This window comes from Protomyctophum bolini (assembly GCF_963924005.1).
Source record: "Protomyctophum bolini genome assembly, chromosome: 1".
Taxonomy (NCBI): domain Eukaryota; kingdom Metazoa; phylum Chordata; class Actinopteri; order Myctophiformes; family Myctophidae; genus Protomyctophum; species Protomyctophum bolini.
In genome coordinates this window covers 31,022,232-31,043,920 of record NC_137862.1, presented here as the reverse complement: position 1 = coordinate 31,043,920, position 21,689 = coordinate 31,022,232, and the positions used below count along the sequence as shown (strand labels likewise).

Genomic DNA, 21,689 nt, shown 5'->3' with positions numbered 1-21,689 from the left:
GCTATAGGGGTTCATGGTTATCTTCAGCAGGGTTGAGACACTGCACCATGTAAGAGACAGCGTGCTGTGTGTGAGTGTGTGTGCCTGCACTGTATGTGTTACTTTCTATTCATAGGGTGCTCATTATCATCATGTATTGGTCTCAGCTTGTCAGCAGGAGCGTTAGAGGAAGGTATAGACAAACGAGGGAATTTGTGAGAGAGCACACACACACACAAACACACACACACACACACAATGTGGAGCAGATGTCACAGATGTCCAGTAGCCTAGTAACTAGGCTCAGGTATTTCTACTATTTCCAATTGTAGTACTTTATTACTTCTACTCCACTACATCTCAGAGGCAAATATTGTACTTACTGGTCTCGCCCTGGGGGCGAGAAGCAACATCGAGGTTGCGCTGAAACAACATGTCTGGGAATGTTCATATGGACCTTTTTGCTGCCTCCTGCATTATGTGACATTTAGAAACAGGTGGTACGCAGGACAGTTGTGATTTCCAACGAGCGCTTCCAAACTCCATGCTGCTCAATGTTTTGCCACTCAGTCTAGATGAGGGGGGCGTGTCCTGATGGGAAAATCATGCATGTGCATACTCTCTATAGCAGATCTACTTTTGGTGCTTTAAAGGTCCGCTGACATGCCCCGAAATTAATATGGGTGGTACAGCACATCACGTGGTCTGACTGAAAACAGTTTGAAACAGTTTGAAACGGGGCTACGGCGCTAGCAACAAGTGGCTATAGGTCAGGCTAGCGTTTTTGGGTACATTTAGCGTCATATTGGCTATAAATGTAATTGAAAAAAAATATTTTTTCGCCAGAAATGCTTAGTTTGAATGCAATTGAGGTTGGCGTGGGGTTTTTTAGGGGAACTGCAGCACAAGCGCAAATTTTGGACTGGAGTCCCATGTTCCCCCGGTCGCCAACACCCCTGTCTGCCCGCTCTGAGACCTCTCAGCCCCGCAGCGCGACAGTCGCGACTACGGACGGTCTGCTGTTGTCTGGCCGCTGTGAGATCAGCCCCGCAGCGCGACTACTGTTCTTTTCCCCTCTCAGCCGCAGGCTGACATGTACACCCTCGCTCTCACTCTGTAATACCGTAGTTAGTTACCACAACATTGTTCAAGTGAACTATAGTGTGTTTATGTTTGTATTCATTGTAATAATAAATATCGCTATGCCGAGGCATAGTCTTGCGGACGAGATCATGAGCCTCTACGGGGGACTGGGCATGTGTGTACACACACACACACACACACACACACACACACACACACATGCAATGGCACGGAATCTCTTCCCCGCTGTCATGCACTATAGCCACGGCTAAAAGTTGTGTGTGTGTGTGTCTGTGTGTGTGTGTGTGTGCGTACACACATGCCCAGTTCAATGCGGGGACCTGACCAGAGACTATACGTCCGTCCGTCCGTCCGTGTGTGTGCAGCCTGCATCTGAGACGGGCTAGACTATGTTGTCATGCGGAGCGACGCGGCGATAAATAAAATAATCATAGCGATATTGATTATTACAATGAACAAGCATAAACACACAGTTCACCTGAACAATGTTGCGAAAAAATATTTTTTTTAATGAGACTTTCACCCAGTATTCAAGCTAAATGTGACACCAAAATAGTAGCATAAGTTGCTATGCTACCACGGCCACCAAGCCCGGCGAGCCCGCATAGAAGTCGTTGGGGAAAGCTTTCGCCACTCTGACGTCAGAATCATGATAGCATTGTTTGATAGCAGTTATTAGCTCCCGAGGGGCGTGTCAGTCTTCCTTTAAGTACATTTTGATACCAATCCTTTTGTACTTTTACTCAAGTAAATTTTGAATTCCAAACTTAAAGAAATGAACACTCCTGCGGTGGAATCCTTGTTCTAACTCAGGTCAGTAATATACATATATACATTAATATTTAATTACTGCAAAAAAGGATGTGCAAACTTGCAATTTTCAACTTCAATCAGCTCTTCAAATGTTGTAAGTATCATAAAGTAACAGGCATGCCTGGCATTAGATAAAAGATAAACAAGAAAACATGTTATCAGCTGATTTCTTCAGTTGAAGTTAAGAATCCATAAACTATTAATAGGTTGCTAGTCTCGCATTGCCTCTCCTCTAGCAATTTCAAATGCTTCCGCCATAGTCTGGAGCAATGGAAGCTCTATCGTGAGATAAAGCTAAAGTGGAAGCATTTATAGCTTGCTGCTTAGCAGAAAAGGAAAAAAATAAAAAAAATGTTAAGACTTTTTTTAAATATTCTTTTACGAACGGAAATGTCAGCTTACCACTAGGTGTAGTTCTATAGCATTCGGAAATTGTGGAATAGTTATCTGGCTATGCAAGCCTCTGACTCTTTTATATTTAATACTTTGTATGCCAGCTAGCATTAGCATTTATGAAGATAAGCTATCCACGACACACACACACACACACACACACACACACACACACACACACACACACACACACACACACACACACACACACACACACACACACACACACACACACACACACACACACACACACACACACACACACACACACACACACACACACACACACACAGATGCTGTCGCAGCCCGGTAATAAAGCTGTTAAGAGTCACTCAGATAAATGGGGTGGCAAGAAAATGGCATTTACCCTCTGTCCACTCGACTCCACCTCGTCTATCCGCTTCCCCGCGGTTATCTTGTGGCCGTGACGTTTGTCAAGCACTCTCACACAAACGGCGGGCCGCCGGAGACATCCTGCAGACCTATATTATCTAGTCACGTCAACCAACCGTCCCGGCTGACAGTCGATGGACTCTGTGGGGCTTTGTGTCAGAGCGGGTGGGGCTGAGGGAGGGGAAGGGGGGCTCAGATAAGCCAGTAAAGCGAATTGTATTGATCTAAAACCAGTGGTCCTTCAGGAGGTTCCAGGTGGTCCTATGATGGAAGAGCTGGTAACCAAATGGACCCTTATAGATCTTGAGAGGGTAAAATGAAACTAAATTTGGTTTCATTTCACGCTCTCAAAGAGTACATTTTTTATTTTATTTCTATAATTTTTATCCCACGATTTTGTAACCCATTTTTCAACCCTGTGTCGTTTATCTAATGTGATCCTGGGCTCTACACACCCTCCACCAACCTGGGGAGAGCAACGGACTTGAACTCATGCTTCCTTCATGCATGAGTGTCCAAGTCACTCCTTTACACAGGGGGAGTTTCCCTGGTTGGACGTAGCGTGTGGAAGGAACACGTTATTCCAACCAGTTCCTTTCCCCTCCATCAGGCGCTCCAGTTGGCCAGGGGGAGGCAGTTTAGAGACCAGGATTACTGCATGTTTTCGTGAGGGTACCTATACCCCAGGGGACACAGGGAGAACATGCAAACTCCACACAGAAAGGCCCTTTTGCCAACCCCACCTCGGGTATGGGCACTGATGACGCGGAGGAGAGGACACGCCGCCAGCGCCCACAGCTTCCCAAGCGGGAATAAAACCCAGGACTGTGATGATCATTATCTATTATCTTTAACCTTAACCTTTAACCTCTTAAGGTTGGAAGACTGGAAGAAAAGTCGGATGCAAGGAAAGTAGCATTACTTCTTACAATGGCAGGCCCACAAGCTATTGCAGTGTACAATACGTTTGTCTATGACGAGCTGGATGACAAAAATAAATTGGATAAAGTGCTCGAGAAGAAGAATGAGACATACGAGAGATATGTATTTCGTTCTCGAGTGCAGCAACAGCATGAGCCTTTTGACAGTTTCCTCACTGATCTGAAGCTAAAAGCTCAGACATGCAACTTTGGTACTCTGAGGGACTCCATGATACGGGACCAAATTGTTTTCACTGTTCTTCTAGCTGTGAGGCGACAGCACTACCGACCTGAGAGTTAAATTGCCCCCTAAGAGTTAAATTATTGTTAAACATCAGTGAATGTGTGATAGACAAGCATTATTTTGATCGTTTGCCTGTTAACTCCCCTATGCTACCACATCAATACAGCATGGAGTTGTGGACAAAATCTCATCCAACGATAACAAAATAATCCAAGTCTTGGGTCTGAGAGGCTAAATCTCATCAAAATGATGAGACGCCAAATAAATAATGGAAAAAGGTTGAAAACAACTGACCTACATCATTGGTTCTCAATCTTTCTACACCACCCCGAAACAATATTTGGATCTCCAAGTACTACCGGCGTGCTTGGAGCAAGCGCTGGAGAATATTGGTGTTCACCGACCAGAGTCCCACCCCCAATTGTATTCCTAAAAAAAACTTATTTTTCACAGTTGTGTAGGTAGGCTACATTATGGTAGCACGAAAACTGGCACTTTAGCCTAACTCCTGCAAGTCGCACACAACGCCACAGACAGATACTTCAAACACAGCAAGTGAGAAAAAATAACTGCACTACTTCAAGCACGCACACACACGCGCACGCACACAGCATTGTCAAATGTAACAGAGTAAAAAAATGTCTCTGAGATGCAGTGGAGTATAGAAGTAAAGTATCAAGAACTGGAAATACTTGAGTAAAGTAAACTTAAGTACAGTAGTTAATGTAGGCTACATAGTATTAGTTACTTTACAGCAGAGCTATTATTAAAGGTGTAGAGAAACGGAAATGGTGGGCCTTTTATTTTGAAGTTTCACCCTGAAACGCTGCTCTGAAGTTTCTGAACCAATCAGAGCGTCGCATCCCTCCAGGCTATGGGGTCTCAAAGTCTGTTAAACCAGCGGATTATTTCTAAACTATACACAACCTATATAGATATTTTAGCGTGATGATTACGTTTAAAACAAGTAATACACTGTCTGGATGTCATCTTGAATGAGATTAAAAACAGAGTATAGTTCTTTAATCAAAACCAGCTGTGGAATAGGACAACGAAGCATGGGAATCAAACTGGTGAGCTTCATTTTTATTGACTGTTATTGATGTGCATCTCTACACGTCAACTCATCACAGCACGTTTTCGTTTTCAGGAAGTAATTAAAAATCCAGACCCACAGGAACGCATCCAGGGTGCCGGCCAGATTCCGGCGAGCCGCCCTGTGTCCGAAACGGTTGGGAAATGACAGAGTTACCGTGTGGGGGTCCCTCTGTACTGTACTGTCACTGTACTATACTGGCACACCCGAAATCACCATATATACAGTTAATATGTGCGTGTGTGTTTGTGTGTGTGTTAGGTTACGCACATGTGGTGAAAAACAACCATGCTGTTTTCGTGCTCAGCCAGCCAGCTACCCAGGCAGGCAGCCACCCAGGCAGGCAGCCACCCACACACATAGTCACTTAAGGAAGTGGTTGCACCACTTAAAAATATATTTTTATGGACTTTTGATATAAAACACGCATAAATGAGAATTTGCCTTTTTTTTGGCATCCGTTGTTAGGTATGCCCTTATGATGACCACAGATATGGTCTAAAAGTGTGAAAAACGTAGTTTTTATTTCACTAAGCCTTTAAGGATTGTGCCCTGCATTACAGTGACATGTAAACATTCATGCGCTCGGTGTGTGTGTTGTGCTGAGCAGATCTACAAACTCACAACACATCACGCTGTGACGCGTTGTGAGCTTGTAGATCGGCTATTTTCAGCATGTAACCAAGTGTTAAGCATGTCATGCTATTTACTATGATATTTTTGCTGTTGTGTTAGGTTGCACTCGACTCCAGTCTCATCCTGCTTTGGGACTGATTTGATTTTGGACTTAATTTCCGTTATGAATAAAGTATTATTTGGACATTGTGACTATAGGACACTTTAATGGTTTGCGTCGTGCATAGCCGTGTAGTTCTGGGAGGCGTTTGCCATTGTTCAGTATCCCGCGAGGTCATTGTCGCAACATTAGGAAGAAGAAGCCACAGCCTTTGTTCTACGACACTTGCATTTGTCTGTCTTTTTAGTACCTTTCAAGCTGTTGTTAAGTAAGTGGCTGATAACCCTGGTTGTTTCATCCCATCAGTCTAACGAGCAGACGAGAACATTTCAGGTCAGTGTGTGTTGAGCTCTGTTCAGCTAATGAGACGAATTAACGTGAAGGTAACTTAATTCAGCCATGAGTAAGTGAACGCTAATAGCATTCCAATTTGAATTAAGTGGTTCGGCTTTTGTTTGAGTGGTCTCTCAACATTCGCGAGGACATGCGTGAAAGCACACACACAAACACACACACACACACACGAGAGCGAGAGAAAGTCAAAGTGAGACAGTGATAGACAGATAAAGTGAAGAAGTGAATACAAATAGAGAATATTGCTTTTGGAAAAATAAAAAACTTGTATATTCTTTCCACTCCCAAGTGAAATTGTTCAGGCAGCAGCAGGCTTTGTTGGCCTCATGCGAGTTTCTGTCGTAATAAATTGTACGATGACACGTACTGCACTGAATGTTGGCGCCTTTCTATCACACTTTCCGCTGCTCCCGCTGACATTTTTGGCAGCAATTAAGTTCAGTGGATGATGGCTGTTCTTACGAGCCGGCGGACATCAAAAGGTATACGGGACAGAGTCACTCTTTGATGCTAATCCACTAAAACCGAGAAAGCATCCGTGTCATTGTAGATCGTTTTGCATTGGCTTTTGAAGAATAGCAGATATAGCTGCTATTTATTTACATTAGGAAAAGGTGTGAGAACTGTATGTAGATTTTCTTTTTTACTTTGTTTATTTTTCTTGATGTCACCCCCCCCCCCCCCCTTTAGGTTCCTTCCTTCATTTAATATGGCAAAAAAGTGGGAACTATGCACACAAATAAGTTTCACCCACTCTTTTACTTTATAAATCTGTCATGTGACAATAAAGCTCATACTGAACTACTGATTTAGAAGGCACCTCAGGTCTTAATGTGTTAATCTAGAGGCACCTCCAAGTGTGATAAATGCAGTGAGAGTCAGATTGAAATATAGAAAGTGTCAGGTTGATGTACTCCAAGTCCTTGTGTGTGACTAATGCGTCTTCTGTCTGGTCTGTGAGATCTGGAACTCTGCCACGATGTGTCAGCTGAGCCAAAAAGGACCAAAATAGAACATTTCAAGCATCACGGCAAAGAAAAGTAGAATAACTAGAATTCCCTCAGAGTCATAAAATGAAGAGACCGCGGGGCCAGGGGGGCATGAAGTAGAAAATCACTTTCAACCTGGTGATCCTATTTTTGGTAATTATTGTCAAAATACTGTTTTTGTAAATAGCAAAAATGGACATCAGCCAGTTTCACTCTTGTGTGTGTGTGTGTGTGTGTGGGGGTAGCTTATTATTGTCTGTACCAGCCCACCACCCCCCCCCCCCCCCCCCCCGAATGACGGTGGCCGAGAGTCGGACTGAGAAATTAAAAAAAGGGGAATATTGTTCTCTCGCCTGGTATCTATGAGGATACGTCCTTTGAACGCGTCGGTTGGTATCCCTAGGACGTGTGGACACGTCTGATGGACGGAACCAGGAATTGAGTGGTTGAGCTTGGTAAGACAACTTGTTTTTTTTAAACCAACTTAGTGAGACCGTTCATATGATTTAAATATGAATCATCAAAGCAGCTTTATTCAAGCCAAATCAATGCAGTACCCAACTGGTATTACAGGCACGTGGGGAGCAAATACAAAAAACAATATGAGCCCATGAATTGGATTTTAATGCACAACATGCATAATTTATTCAGCAGAAGAAACACAGTCAGCTGTGCAGACTGAAATAAGTGTTTCCACATGGTTAGTTTAAATGCCTTTGTGCCTTGGACTGCGCAGTGAGCTTTATTACCAACTGTAAAAACCAACTCATTAGCATACTGTGGAAGCTGGCTGTTTGATTGGCCTGCCCTATGGACCCCCATGGACCCTGCTCTATGGACCCCCATGGACCCTGCCCTATGGACCCCCATGGACCCTGCCCTATGGACCCCCATGGACCCTGCCCTATGGACCCCCATGGACCCTGCCCTATGGAACCATGGCATGGACCCTGCTCTATGGACCCCCATGGACCCTGCTCTATGGACCCCCATGGACCCTGCCCTATGGACCCCCATGGACCCTGCCCTATGGAATCATGGCATGGACCCTGCCCTATGGACCCCCATGGACCCTGCCCTATGGACCCCCATGGACCCTGCCCTATGGACCCCCATGGACCCTGCCCTATGGACCCCCATGGACCCTGCCCTATGGACCCCCATGGACCCTTCCCTATGGACCCCCATGGACCCTTCCCTATGGACCCCCATGGACCCTGCCCTATGGACCCCCATGGACCCTTCCCTATGGACCCCCATGGACCCTTCCCTATGGACCCCCATGGACCCTTCCCTATGGACCCCCATGGGCCCTGCCCTATGGACCCCCATGGGCCCTGCCCTATGGACCCCCATGGACCCTGCCCTGCTATGGACCCCCATGGGCCCTGCCCTATGGACCCCCATGGACCCTGCCATATGGACCCCCATGGGCCCTGCCCTATGGACCCCCATGGACCCTGCCCTGCTATGGACCCCCATGGACCCTGCCCTATGGACCCCCATGGGCCCTGCCCTATGGACCCCCATGGACCCTGCCCTGCTATGGACCCCCATGGGCCCTGCCCTATGGACCCTGCCATATGGACCCCCATGGACCCTGCCCTATGGAACCATGGCATGGACCCTGCCCTATGGACCCCCATGGACCCTGCCCTATGGACCCCCATGGACCCTGCCCTGCTATGGACCCCCATGGGCCCTGCCCTATGGACCCCTATCTGTCAGCCCTATGTATGCTATCGATACTTCTACTTGAGTAAAACATGCAAGTACTTTTTAAACCACTTTTATGCAACCCCTTGGTTGACGGACAGATTATTCAATTGAGACTGTGACCTTTTAGGCCCACAATGTCCAATTAGAAACGCCCAGCCACACATTGCAGTCATTCATTCATTATTAATGTATTCCCGATCCATCAGTCTACATTTTGTATTTTCAGAAAACAAAATGCAGGAGTTCCTAATATGACTATAACCCCCTCATCTGTTCCAATGAAGCATGTGGAATTTGACTGGACAGGTCATCATTGATTTACTGTAGATGTCTGGAAACATAATCCACCTCATCACAGTGGATCACAAGCTATTTTTGGACCACCGGCAATATTTTGAACAATCGAACAACCCCACTTCCGCCCAAAAATGATGATGTTAGATACTAGTTTAGTATAATTATAAGAAGGCAATACAAGGAAATAATTAGTCAATGTTCACATCATGAACCAATTTGTTTGTTTGTTTTTATCTCCCAATTTAGTGGTCACATTATGAAACCATTTTGTCTTTGATTGTTTTTTATCTATGCCAACAATTAGTTCATCCCACTGCTATATCAACTGCTGTTTATGAACTGCAGTTTGTGATGCGTTGTGAGCTTGTAGATCTGCTATTTTTTAATGAAGAGAGTTGGTGTAGATGGGGGAAAAAATCAAGTACAGTTCAGTGCAACTCGGGTGTGTTTTACCAAGTATAGTGTGTCTAAGTGGTTAAACTGAAGTGATGGTGATGAATTCCAAATAGCATAGTGGGCCAGCACCCACTTTGAGAAACACTGCCCCTAGACTCCTGCCGTGGGTGGGGGGCAGATACTGTAGCCCTCTGCACCACCCGAGGGACCCGGAAACCATTTAGTGTGACCGGACTGTCAAGGTGCCAGAGGTCGAAACGAGGGGAATGACCGGACTGTCAAGGTGCCAGAGGTCGAAGCGAGGGGAATGACCGGACTGTCAAGGTGCCAGAGGTCGAAGCGAGGGGAATGCAGATCTGGGTGATCTGGCTGCACGTTCAGCACTACTAAAATCGGATTATTATTATGGGATTATTATCAGATTATTTGGATTATGCCAAATATGGATGTGGTTCAAAAATGCTATGCAACCACAGAATATCCTCAAAAGACACTCCACCGTGGATCCAAAAATATGTCAATGTACAGTATATATGAATACACCCCATTCCCATACAATTTCTGCATATTTAATATCTGCTGCTATTTGATATGACGTATTTGAATTTGAGTTCTCAATGGGCCTGAAAATTAAGGCCTAGCCTGGTTAATTAGCATACATTTTCGGGTCGGGTTCAAGCAGAATTTGAGAGCTCTTAATTTGCACAAGTGACTGGGGAACTCTATCTTGATTACACACTTTATATGTACTGTATATTTCATTTGGACATTTTATATTTTACTCCTATTCTTATTTAACCCATTAAAACTGGGATCTTACATTTAGTTGACTAAAACTAGACTAAAGGTAAAACATTTCAAATTACTATGACTGAAACTACATCTGCTGTTAAAATCAACACTGCCCAAGTGTTAAAATGTAACAATGCAATGAATGGGTAGCTTGTTGTACTGAACAGAATGTCAGACACTCTTATTCACCTGCGCACAATGTGACAATAAAGTGAGGTGAAGCAATTAAATTTTTAGAGGATAATAAAAATCCGAACACAAGGACTGTTATGAAATTGGCCTCCAATGGTTCCATCTGTGGGCATAGAAATATCATGACAACTGCTTGTCAAGTGTCTCAAATTTCAGTTTTTTTGTGAAACTGTCGAGGTGCTAGAAAAGAACTATCCCTTCATTGTTCAATTAACAAGGTAATAACCAACCGTCCGTCCGTCCGTCCAGAAAAATGAAGGACGGCTTCCTCGCTCCCTGCCTAACGGTCAATGTCGGGTGGAAACCTGGTATGTCCAAAACGGTTACTTCTCAGGAAGTGGAAACAATAACCTCAGTTTCAATGGAATGAATGCAGTGTGAGCGTGTACATCTGTTATTTCCAGTGAGCGCAACCAAAAATAAAATCGCTTGACTTAGTTGTACTGGATCTCTTCTCCACGAGCCCCTCCCTAACATTTTAGTCTAGTTTTTATTTGTTGACACAATTGACAATATATTTAGTCTTAGTTTTAGTCATCATAGCTTAGTTTTTATTTAATTATTATTTAGTTTCTGTCAGTGAAAAAAGATAGCAGACGATAATTTTTCATCATAGTTGACTAAATTAACACTGGTGGCACTTGTCAGCTTCAGCGGTGCAAATGGAAGTGATCTGGCACGACTCACGAGGCTGTCAGAGATAGGATTGACAGACGCAGAATGACACAGTTAGAGCAAAACGTCCCCGAGGGTAAAGCGATAAGATCCACTATAGACGGAGGACGATTGACATCAGATCTGTGTCTTTGTGGAAAGGAGCAAGAAGATATATTTTCGAAAACAGGATAGAGGATGAATTCTGGGCTGATAATGGATTACACTGTAGTGTTGTTAACCCATTAAGATTGTTGATTTTGATTATTATTATTACTATATTGCCAAAAGATCTACATTTGAAAACTTATGAAGTATAATGCTGCATACATTTTGGTACTTTAACTACATATTGCTACCAATACTTTTGTACTTTTACTCAAGTAAATTTTACGTGTAGCAGTATTTCTTCATTGCAGTATTGATACTTTTACTAAGAAATGTGAGTACTTTTTCCACCACTGACACGAACACATGCATGAGTGAGTGCACGTCTGCCTTCTCTCTCCCACTCACACTCACACTCACAGACATATGCTCATGTGTCTGCTGTGCATACAATTGTGCACGTGTGCACATTTTTTTATTTTATTTTATTTATTTGAACCAAAATAAATAAACCCTAACCCATGATACAATTAACCAAGGTGCATAGTACAGTAGAATCATCACAAAATGTCAGAGGACCTAATTCCATTGCGATCGTACATGCATCCATGCACGCATGTCTCTCGTTGGTGTCACGAGTCGTATACTTCTTAAAGGTCTGGTGAAATGAAAATATGGATTTCACACTTTTAGAGCATATCTGTGGTCATCATACAGTATGGGCATACCTAGTTGTCAATTGTATTTTAATATCAAAAGCCAATTTGAATTACTTGCTGTGAATGAAAATGTGTTGTGTGATGACATCGATATACTTTCAAGAATACAAATTAATTCTGATTTCATTCACCCGCTTCTTCAAACACAGCTGTTTTTAATTACAGAACTACTCCGCTTTGAATCTCATTCAAGATGACATGCAGACAGAGTATTACCTTTTAAACTTAACCCATTTAGGACTGAGGCCGGTTTTTGCTATAATGTATCATATAATATACTGTAGATAGCGACAAGAACCCCGAAAGGGGTTCCCATCCTGAATGGGTTTTAATCAGCACACATTATGTATCTGAAAACGTTATAGGTTAGCTGGCCGTCTTTCTATCTCTTGTAAACAAACGCCTGCAGTCACTATGCAGAACTGGGCAAGACACTTTATGTCAGCGGCCCAACATCTTGGAATGAACACCAAAATTCTTCTAAACTGAGCTCCATGCCATCTTTGGTCAGTTGAAAGGAATGCTCCAAAACATTTTTATCCATAGAGTTATTTTCTTTTGGTTGTTTTGATTGACTGGCTGTTCTGCTTAACTCTATCTCTACCGCCAGCTGGTAGCATAAACCCCAGTTCCCAGTGCCAGCATACGCGTTCCCTTTAAAAGACGGTGTTACTAGTCAACTAGTACCAACAAGGTCGACTAGTGGATTTACTAGTCGACTAGTTGAATAGTCGACTAGCCCTAGCCCTACATTGAAAATGAAGGCTTGCCGCCTTGCCCTCAATTGTACTCCTGAGCATAAAGGTGGTGATTGCAACAGTGGTTTTCAACCCTTTTCATATCAAGGTCCATTATTTATTTGACATTTGAGCCACGGCATGGACCACCATTTGATGAGATTTAGCCTCTCAGACCCAAGACTTCAAAGTCAACACTGCCTCCTATTTCCCACCCTGCTCCTTCATCTGGCTGTTTCCTCTCTGTTCCATCTTCTCTACTCTTTCCTTTCCATAAGGAGGACCTGAGGGGGTTCATGGTGCCCAGGAACTACGCCAGACCCCCTACCGAGCTTCCTCAAGTAGGCAAGTTCATCAAAGACTATGGCTGAAGGCTGAAGTCCCTCGTCCATTCATTCCTTTCAGTTCTTTCTTCAATAAAATCAGTTTAAGGTATTGGGATCGGTGTGTTGTCCTTAAATGAACTGCATTGAAGCTGGTTTAAGTCCGTTTGTTCATATTTTCTTTTTCATTGTTCACAAGCCCACACCACCAATCACCAGTGTTCTTTTTGGTTTTTATGCTAGATGGTGCTCTTCACTGACATAAGTCACCATTTCACTCTCTGTCACACAGATACCCATCACATCACATGATCACAAGGCCTCCTCCACCTGTTTATTCAATTTGGGAAACGCCTGTAAATCAGGCGCCAGGATTCCTTCAAAATAGAAGCTCTGAGGTGCCAGGAAGACATGGCCGCTTTTACTCTGTAAAGTTCAGTATCTTGCTCAAGGACACTGACACAAATTATATAACTGCTGATCCCACTGCCTGTATCTCGCCTCTCTTCTTCTCCTCTCGACTTTCGGTCAGACAGGCTATTTTCAACGAACCATAGAGAAACTAAATAAATGCGTAAGCACAGAGAAATCCTGTGTTTATCAACAATCGTGGGGTCAATGGTACTGGAGATAAAACTGTGACTACCTAATAGGTAAGGGAAACTCGCTGGCAGGGGTTTGATTATATATTTATTTACTCCAGCAGTAAACGAGTAAACACAATCAGTTAAATTATCTGCTACTAAATCCATGCAAAACAAAAGTGATTGTGCTCTGTCTTAAACACATTAGCAACACATAAACCCAGCATTACTGCCATACAGTTGGAGGCTTCATTACGTTCGCCTGCAGCACCACTGCAAGGCATCTGAGACTTATCTTTGATCACAATGTGTCCTTCAACTCCCACATCAAAGCCTTTTCATTTTCTGTTTCACCCGATGTAACATCGCAAGAAATCTGGCACATCGTGACTTGACAAGATCCAGAAGAAGTGGTTATTATCAGACTGCGCCAACACGTATACCTACCAGCTGGTTCAGTTACTCTGACAGGCTGCAGGAACAAGACATCAACCACAAGGCCACCAGCTCAGTGGCCTTGTGGTTAGAGTGTCCGCCCTGAGACTGGGAGGTCGGGGTTCGATCCCCGGCCGGGTCATACCAAAGACTCTAAAAATGGGACCCAGTGCCTCCCTGCTTGACACTCAGCATCAAGGGTTGGATTGGGGGTGGGAAGTGAGGACGCTGGCGTCGACTGTTCGCCGCTTCACCTCCCAATGTATGAATGAATGAACCATTGTAAGCGCTTTGAGTAGGCACGTAGTGCATAGAAAAGCGCCATAAAAATGCAATTCATCTCTCTCTCTCTGTCTGTATCTGTCTCTCTCTCTCTCTCTCTGTGTCTGTCTCTTTCTCTGTCTGTCTCTGTCTCTGTGGAGTCTCGCGTTTCCAGACTGTTGCCTCTCTCAATTTCCAAATGTTTTCATCATACAGTCTGGAGCAACGGAAGTTCTATCATGAGTAAAATATAAAGCGGACGTGGAGCCTCCTCCCCACTTCTGTTTCGTCTTTACAGACAACATTCAAATGTATTATAAATAGAAATCACGGAAGCATATGGTTGTTGCTTAAGCAGAAAAATAAATGGCAGCTTCCTTACTCGGATTTCGGAAGACCTTGTTCCAGACTCCATATAGCATTCGGACTCTCTCTCTCTCTCTCGGCTCCAAAAACACTTTTCTGCAGCGGACACACCACACAGCCCCTGAGGCTGCTCTCCTGTGGAAGCATCATCCAGTTCTGCTCTGGCAGACACAAATACACTAAATACACACGTGCCGACTAGAGCTGGGATACCCGATAAACCTGGCCCGGCCCGTAGGTACCCGACGGGTTGGGCTAAGGTTGCATTAGCATTATGCATTAGCATAATTGGTGATCAGGTTGGCCATGGTGTTGATAGAAAAAAGTGTAAATATAAATAAAAAGATCCGACTAGTCAGTCTCTCTGTGTATTTCCTGGTGGTGCAACGCAAACAGCAGCAGCACCCGCAGCGAACGTATACAGGCCCTTATGTGACCTCAGTCCCTATGCTCATTCTGTAGGAGCTATACAGAATGAACGTAGGGACTGAGGTCACATGGGGCTACAGCGAACGTAACTTTAATGTAGCTGCATGGAATAACCATTGAAGACAGCGTTAAACCTATCCACAGTGGATGCTATCCTCTTCCTCCATGACCACATGTAAACCACGATGCTTGGATTAATGTAAATAGTTTGATTTATTAGCTGTTAAACAGTGAACAGTTGAGTATGAGTAAATAACTGGATCCGAGTTTGCAACTTTGCACGAACAGTCCCAAAGTAGTCTAACAGCGCTGCCCGCTATGTGGATTAAATGCCAATGTGGAATTGCCAAAGTCAAATCAATCATCAATGCTGGTAAGACTGCTGCATGAATATTAATAAAAGCTAGGCTATTGTTGAGAACTGTGGAAAATGTGTGTATGTGTGTGTGTGACTTTGTGTGTGTGTGTGCATTGCTGTGCACGTGTTATACTATTTATTACAAGACAGTGTGGCATAATATGTCTAAAGATATCAGGCAAGCTGTACATTATAACAATAACACGTTTGCTGTCAGTGTAATAATAAAAATGAAGGGGGAAAAAAGCGTCTGTGTCACACACGCGCGCAGGGAACCAAATTAATGTAACGTTGACAGTTGATGGGCAGTTAAGGATACACATGGCAGCTTCTCCTCCACAGAGACAAACAGAGCAATATTTGACAAATTGTTTGGCTTTGCTCTTTGTCATGCCAGCTATTGGCATATTGGCTATTAGGCTCGTGGTCAGTTTATGTACATGGCCCAGGCTTCCAAATATCAGCATGGAGAATCTACATCTTTACCCAAGGTTTGTTATGATTGTAAATAATGGTTGGCACTTAAAATGTTTATCTTGAAATGCCAGGTCCATGTACAAATCAAAGACACAGCCCACCTCCAGAATCAGAAACTCCTTGTGACACACACGCGCGCACACACACACACACACACACACACACACACACACACACACACACACACACACACACACACACACACACTCACTCACGCATACACACAAACTCATGCAGGTACACCCAGTGATATAAAGCGTGTGTGTGACACTCACCCAGAAGAGCAGGTTGAAGAAGACCATCCCGTAGCGCAGGCCCATCATGCAGCCCTCGGCCATCCTGCAGCGCCGCAGCTCTAGGAGGAAGATGAAGGAGAGGTCCAGGTAAAACACCACGTACTTCTTGCCCTGAGCGTAACGCCCCTTGCCGTCCGGCCTGGCCCGCCCCGACTCCCCCGGGGCCTTGGTGGTGTGGAAGCCGAACGCAAACGGCGGCCGTTTGAACTCGAACTCGCCACTGTATCGGTGGAACCCTGAGCCGAACGGCGGCGGCGAGTCTGGCTTGCTGTCCAGGGACGGACTGCGCCGGTACGGCGTCTCGTCCGTGCTCGAACGCCTCATCGTTTACGGGACTTCTTTTTTACACTTTGATTGCGATCCCCCTCCCTCGACTCCCTCCGAACACCGCTCAAGGAGATCCACAAAAACTAAAAAACACTAATGAGTGGAATAAATTTGATCAGTTTTTTTCTCTCTCTCTCTCTCAAAGTCAGTTTCAAAGTGCTCAAAGTGGACGCCCAGATAATTGGCGGTTCCTCCTCCCGGGGCCAAAGGTGTGAGTCTCTCAAATGTCGAGGTCTCTCTTGTTAAGCTCAAACATTCATTTGAATCCCCATGAGCGATTGATAGCAGCGTGGCCGGCTAGATGAAGTGGGTTTAGTTGAGGGTCAAAACGTGACTCGAGTTAATCGGCTAAAAGATCATCGTGGCCTTCTTCTCGTCAGCTCCACATGGTTCCGTTCTATCAGCAACACGTCCATCCATAGCCCTTCGTATAATCCAACACCGTTGGATTTTTGTAATGAATGTGCACAGAGGCCACTATCCCATCACACACACGCACACCCCTATGCTTTATGCATGGATCCCATGTACGCAGGTGTCATGCTCCCACAGCAGTTCTGCCGATTCAATCACATCCTAGTCAGAAAGACTGCTGCCAGCTCTCAAGAGTAAAGCCCTTAATATGTCCAGCTTTGCTGAGAAGAATGAAGCAGAAGATGTATCCGCTCCGCTGCCATTCAGAGACAGGTGTACTCGGGTACAAAAAGTGACAACGGTGCTACAATGTCACTAATCTATGACTCACTCTCCCGCTGACAAAAGAACGATTCAGAGCTGTAAGTAGAACCCACTAATACCCATGTGGTTTTGCTGCTGCCGCCGCTGCGCTTTTGCTAACGTGGATAAAACTGCAAAGAATAAAAAAAGAAAGGGGTCGAAAAAAGAAACGGGTTTGAAATTAAACGTGGCAAGGGCGGACGGAAGGATGCTCTGGTGAATGAGAGAGGATGAAGCGGAAAGTGGGGAGCAATGATCAATATAGCGCATGTGAGGAATTATTTGGTTTCTCAAGTGGCGGTCGCCGTTTGAAATCCCCCTCGCCTCGCCAATATCTGTACTAACTTCTTCCTTTGTAAATGAAAAGGGGCTCTGGGATAATGTATTATCCTCCTCTACACCTGTTCCCTGGCTCAAACTCTCTCTCTCTGGTAATCTCTCCTACACCTCTCTTTCGCTCTCTCTTGTTCGCTCCCCTGTGCTGCTGATGAGTAATTAATTCCCAGACTCTCGTCCGCGCAGCAGTATCACTCGCTCGCCCGGTGCGGCTGTCCCGCTCCTCGCACTCCTTTGGAAAAGCGTTCTCTCTTCTCATCTACGTGGGGGAGAACAGCAAGGTGTCCATGTGGCTCATGGCTCAGCACTCACAGGAATGAGACGGACAGAAAGAAAGAAAGACAGAGAGAGAGAGAGAGAGAGAGAGAGAGAGAGAGAGAGAGTTTCAGAGATGAAAGAATGACTGCAGTGTTTGAGCGCTAGTCCAGCCTTCCTGGAGCTCTCTCTCTCTCACACACACACTCTCACTCTCTCTACCCTCCTTGTTCACTCACAAGCTGCTATCTCTCTCTCTCCCCCTCCCCTTTCTGTTCTCCCATAGCCCCTCTCTCTCTCTCCCTCTCTCTGCACCAGTGTCTCTCCACCACCTGCACCTCTCCGTCTCAGGTGTCTGTCCCAGAACCATGAGCGCTGGTGACAGGGAGACACACATTCATCTTTAAGACACACCCTTTACTACCCGCCACAGCCAATCAGGGGATGGCAGCCCATCCTCCCCTGCCGTGCACGCACTCACAGAGAGAGATCTGGTCCAAATGCGTAGCACACACACACACACACACACACACACACACACACACACACACACACACCTCTTCTGTATGTGTTTAATACACCTCTTCTATGCAGCATGTTTCACTTGTGCTCTCACTCCCACATGTTACCGTGTCTCTTTCTACAATATCTGTCTCCCTAGCTCTCTTCTCTCCTCTTCTCTTCATGTTTATTGATGTCTATTGATGTTTTTACATCAATAGTAGGCTACTGTATAGTTGTATGTCATTAAATGTTCAGATGAATTGAATATGAAGGACCGCAATGGAAACAAGCTGTAGGCTCTCTTGGGTTTTAAATCCTCTTAGCAGACCTTGTATTGGACTATTTCCCTGTGCTTTTATTCTGCAAACGGTTAAAAGTATTCAATCAATATCCATCCATCCATCTCTCTCCCTCCCTGCATTGGAGCTCATTGTACATTCTAGAGTTGTTCGGGTGCACAGCACACAGCCACACAGTGTGAGTTGATTCACTGTAAGCGGGACCCACAGGACCCTCAGACATGATGCCCCCCCATCCCCACCCCAAAACCAGGCTCCTGTCGTTGCACCTGACGAGCATGCATTATCGTTACTGGCAGGCAGCTAAACGAAACCTTCCATCTCCATATAATTATCGCTGGACTCGCCAGCGCCACCAGAGGTCTCCATAGCACATTCGCAGCACCACTGCTTCCAGTTCCCAGTCTCCACACCTGCCTTCCATCACCAATCACCTCCAGAGGCTGACAAGAGCCTTGCCTGCCTCCTACGCGGCGCCCCAGTCTACCCATATGTGATCCGGTCCCGAGCTGTATTGGAGCAGAAAATAAACTTTTTCTATGGCCGGCGGTGACCGGTGAGGGACATTTGACTGAATCGCGGCTGGCAGTCAATGGTTAATAAACACGCCCGGGTGGGCTTTCATCCTCAATTTGCCTCTTCCTCGCTGTGCGCTTGAGTCAGAGACACTCCAGTCAAAACAAATCTAACCTTTTGTGGGGTTTTTTCGTAGATTTATGCCATCATAATTTTTCGACCGTGGTCAAGAGCATGGATTTCACAATGCCACGCCAGACTTCCCGGTCCTTCATTGCCATACCCAGTTCCTGCTTACTGATGCATGTCCCTAGTGATGACAGGGAGCAGTTTTCTACCTCTGGTCTGCTTTGAGTGAGGATTGAGAAGGAGGAAAGATATAACCTCATGATCAGATCTGTATAGCAGTGGCCGGCAAACTGTGTTCTTCTGGATCGGACTAGATAAGAAACACAGGGAAGGTTGCCGTATATTACAGAAGTCGATGGGTGGCTCTTCCAAGAGGGATTTTGCGGTCTCATTAGAAGGCGGGTGTATATACGCGTTGATCACAGTACATATGAGGTTTCCACTCGACAGAGTGTGAAGAGCACGGCGACATTGACGGCAAACAACATTTCCCCCGTCTGATTCTGCAGCATCAGCGACTACAAAGCAAAAGGAACGTACAGAACAGTGTTGTTTTTGGCAGGCATTTTTTAGATTTAGTCAGTCTTAGTCTTTTGGACGAAATGCTTATTAGTTTTAGTCACTCTTAGTCATTTGGAAAAATGCTTAATTAGTCTTAGTCTTAGTCATTTCTATCCTTGATAGTTTTAGTCGACGGAAACTCCTAAGGGTTTTAGTCAGTTTTAGTCATTTTAGTAAAAGGTTTTAGTCCATTTTTAGTCAAAAGTTTAAAAATGTCTTTAAATAAAATGTCTATAGCGTACAGGTATTAATACATTGGCATTGGAATCAAGGTTGACAGGTTGTCATTGTCATTTGAAGCTATATGATTCCCTGCTTTCATATGACATGAAAAAAATAAAAATACAATGGCAGTCCCTCAGTCAAATGGTCACAAATATACCGGTATATAACTGAGATAGACTACCACAGTACAAGTTCAGATGCAAATAATAACATAAAAATAAAATGTATGATAGGCTATTTCATATACCGGTAATATCTAGGGATGCACCGAAAGGGAACTTCTTGGCCGAAACCGAATACCGAATATAGGAAACAGTTGGCCGAAAACCGAATATCGAATAGCCGAATACATCTTTGTTGGCAAAAGACAAAGATAATAAACACTTATGCGTCCATTAAAAAACATCAAATTAATTGGAGGCTTTGTGATTAATTAATCACATTTTAATCGCATATCAATAGGCCTATTTGACCTGAACAGTGAGCTTTTTTTTTAAGCATAGGCAATAAAACAAGTAGTAATAATAATAGTGATAATAATATTATTTATATAATGCTTCTCTGGGTACTTAAAGACACTTTTCAAGGAAAAAACAAATAAAAACAACTGTATTAGAGAAAAACTAAGACTATGGAATAAAATAAATTAAAGTGGAATGAGATAGCAATATTCCAGAGGTGGGTTTGAATGTATAGGTGGTGGTCTCTGAGTTTTGGTGCATTTGTGCATTTTGACAGGTCTGCCTGCTGTGGACAGTGAAACCCTGAGCATTAAACACAGGCAGACGCAACGATACAGTCTATCATTCATTGTTAAAGCTCCAAATGATATTCCCATTCGTCTGTGTCTGCCCGTGTAAACGCAGCAGCGAGTGTGAGGGGTTGGGGAACGGATGGAAAGTACATAGTGTTATTAAGGCGGACTCCTTCTAACTATATGGAAGAAACTAACGTTAGCTCCCATGCTAGCTACTAGCAGTATAGCTTCCCTCGTCAGACAACACAACACCACCACAGATCGGGTGGAAGCTGCTGCCTGATATCACTGCTTGTGCCCGTGGATGGGAAATAAGATTTAAAAGGCTATGGAAGCGTGGATGAAAGCACAGATGTGTGCAATAAAGTTTTGTCATCCCTGTGCATCCCGTCTGCTGCTCGTGTGTTGCGAGTCTGTCGCTGGACTCGCTGCCTGCTGATGCAACAGATGCATAGTTAACTTATTCACAGCCAACATTGGTCACTTCAGTCTGTCATATTACCAACACAGAAAGAAACTCATGGGCACAAAAAGCACCTTCTCCTCCAAATAGACAGACTGCCTATAATGGAGGAGATTGAACAGTATGTTGCAAGCTGCTTTGCTTTACACCCCATAATCCTCAAGCCTCTGACCACTAGCCTGTGGATATGGCCCAGGCTGCCAAATATAAAAACAATGAGCACTCACGTATAGCCCAGTTGTATAATGGCCTGCTGTACTAATGGTTGATATTTTACTTGTTGAGTAAGGATAGCTTTTCCTCTAAACTTGAATCAAAAGCACAGCCAATTTCCAATAGAAAAAACTCTCTGCTGTGCTGGTCAATTATAATGACATCTGGTGTATTTGCAGTTATATTTGCAAATACGGTTGGGTCATTGCATTGAAACATTTCT

The 21,689-nt window shown here is 44.5% G+C and overlaps 1 protein-coding gene across 1 annotated transcript in view; it reads right to left on the bottom strand.

Moving 5' to 3' along the window:
* The window catches only part of LOC308320502 (tetraspanin-4-like), a gene marked incomplete at its 5' end in the record, with an annotated part of 169,415 nt that extends 152,927 nt beyond the window's left edge, over positions 1-16,488 (bottom strand). The window contains one exon of the mRNA XM_080770961.1: positions 16,144-16,488. Coding sequence (XP_080627087.1) covers positions 16,144-16,488 — 345 coding nt within the window. The remainder of the gene's footprint in view (positions 1-16,143) is intronic.
* Positions 16,489-21,689: the final 5,201 nt, after the last annotated feature.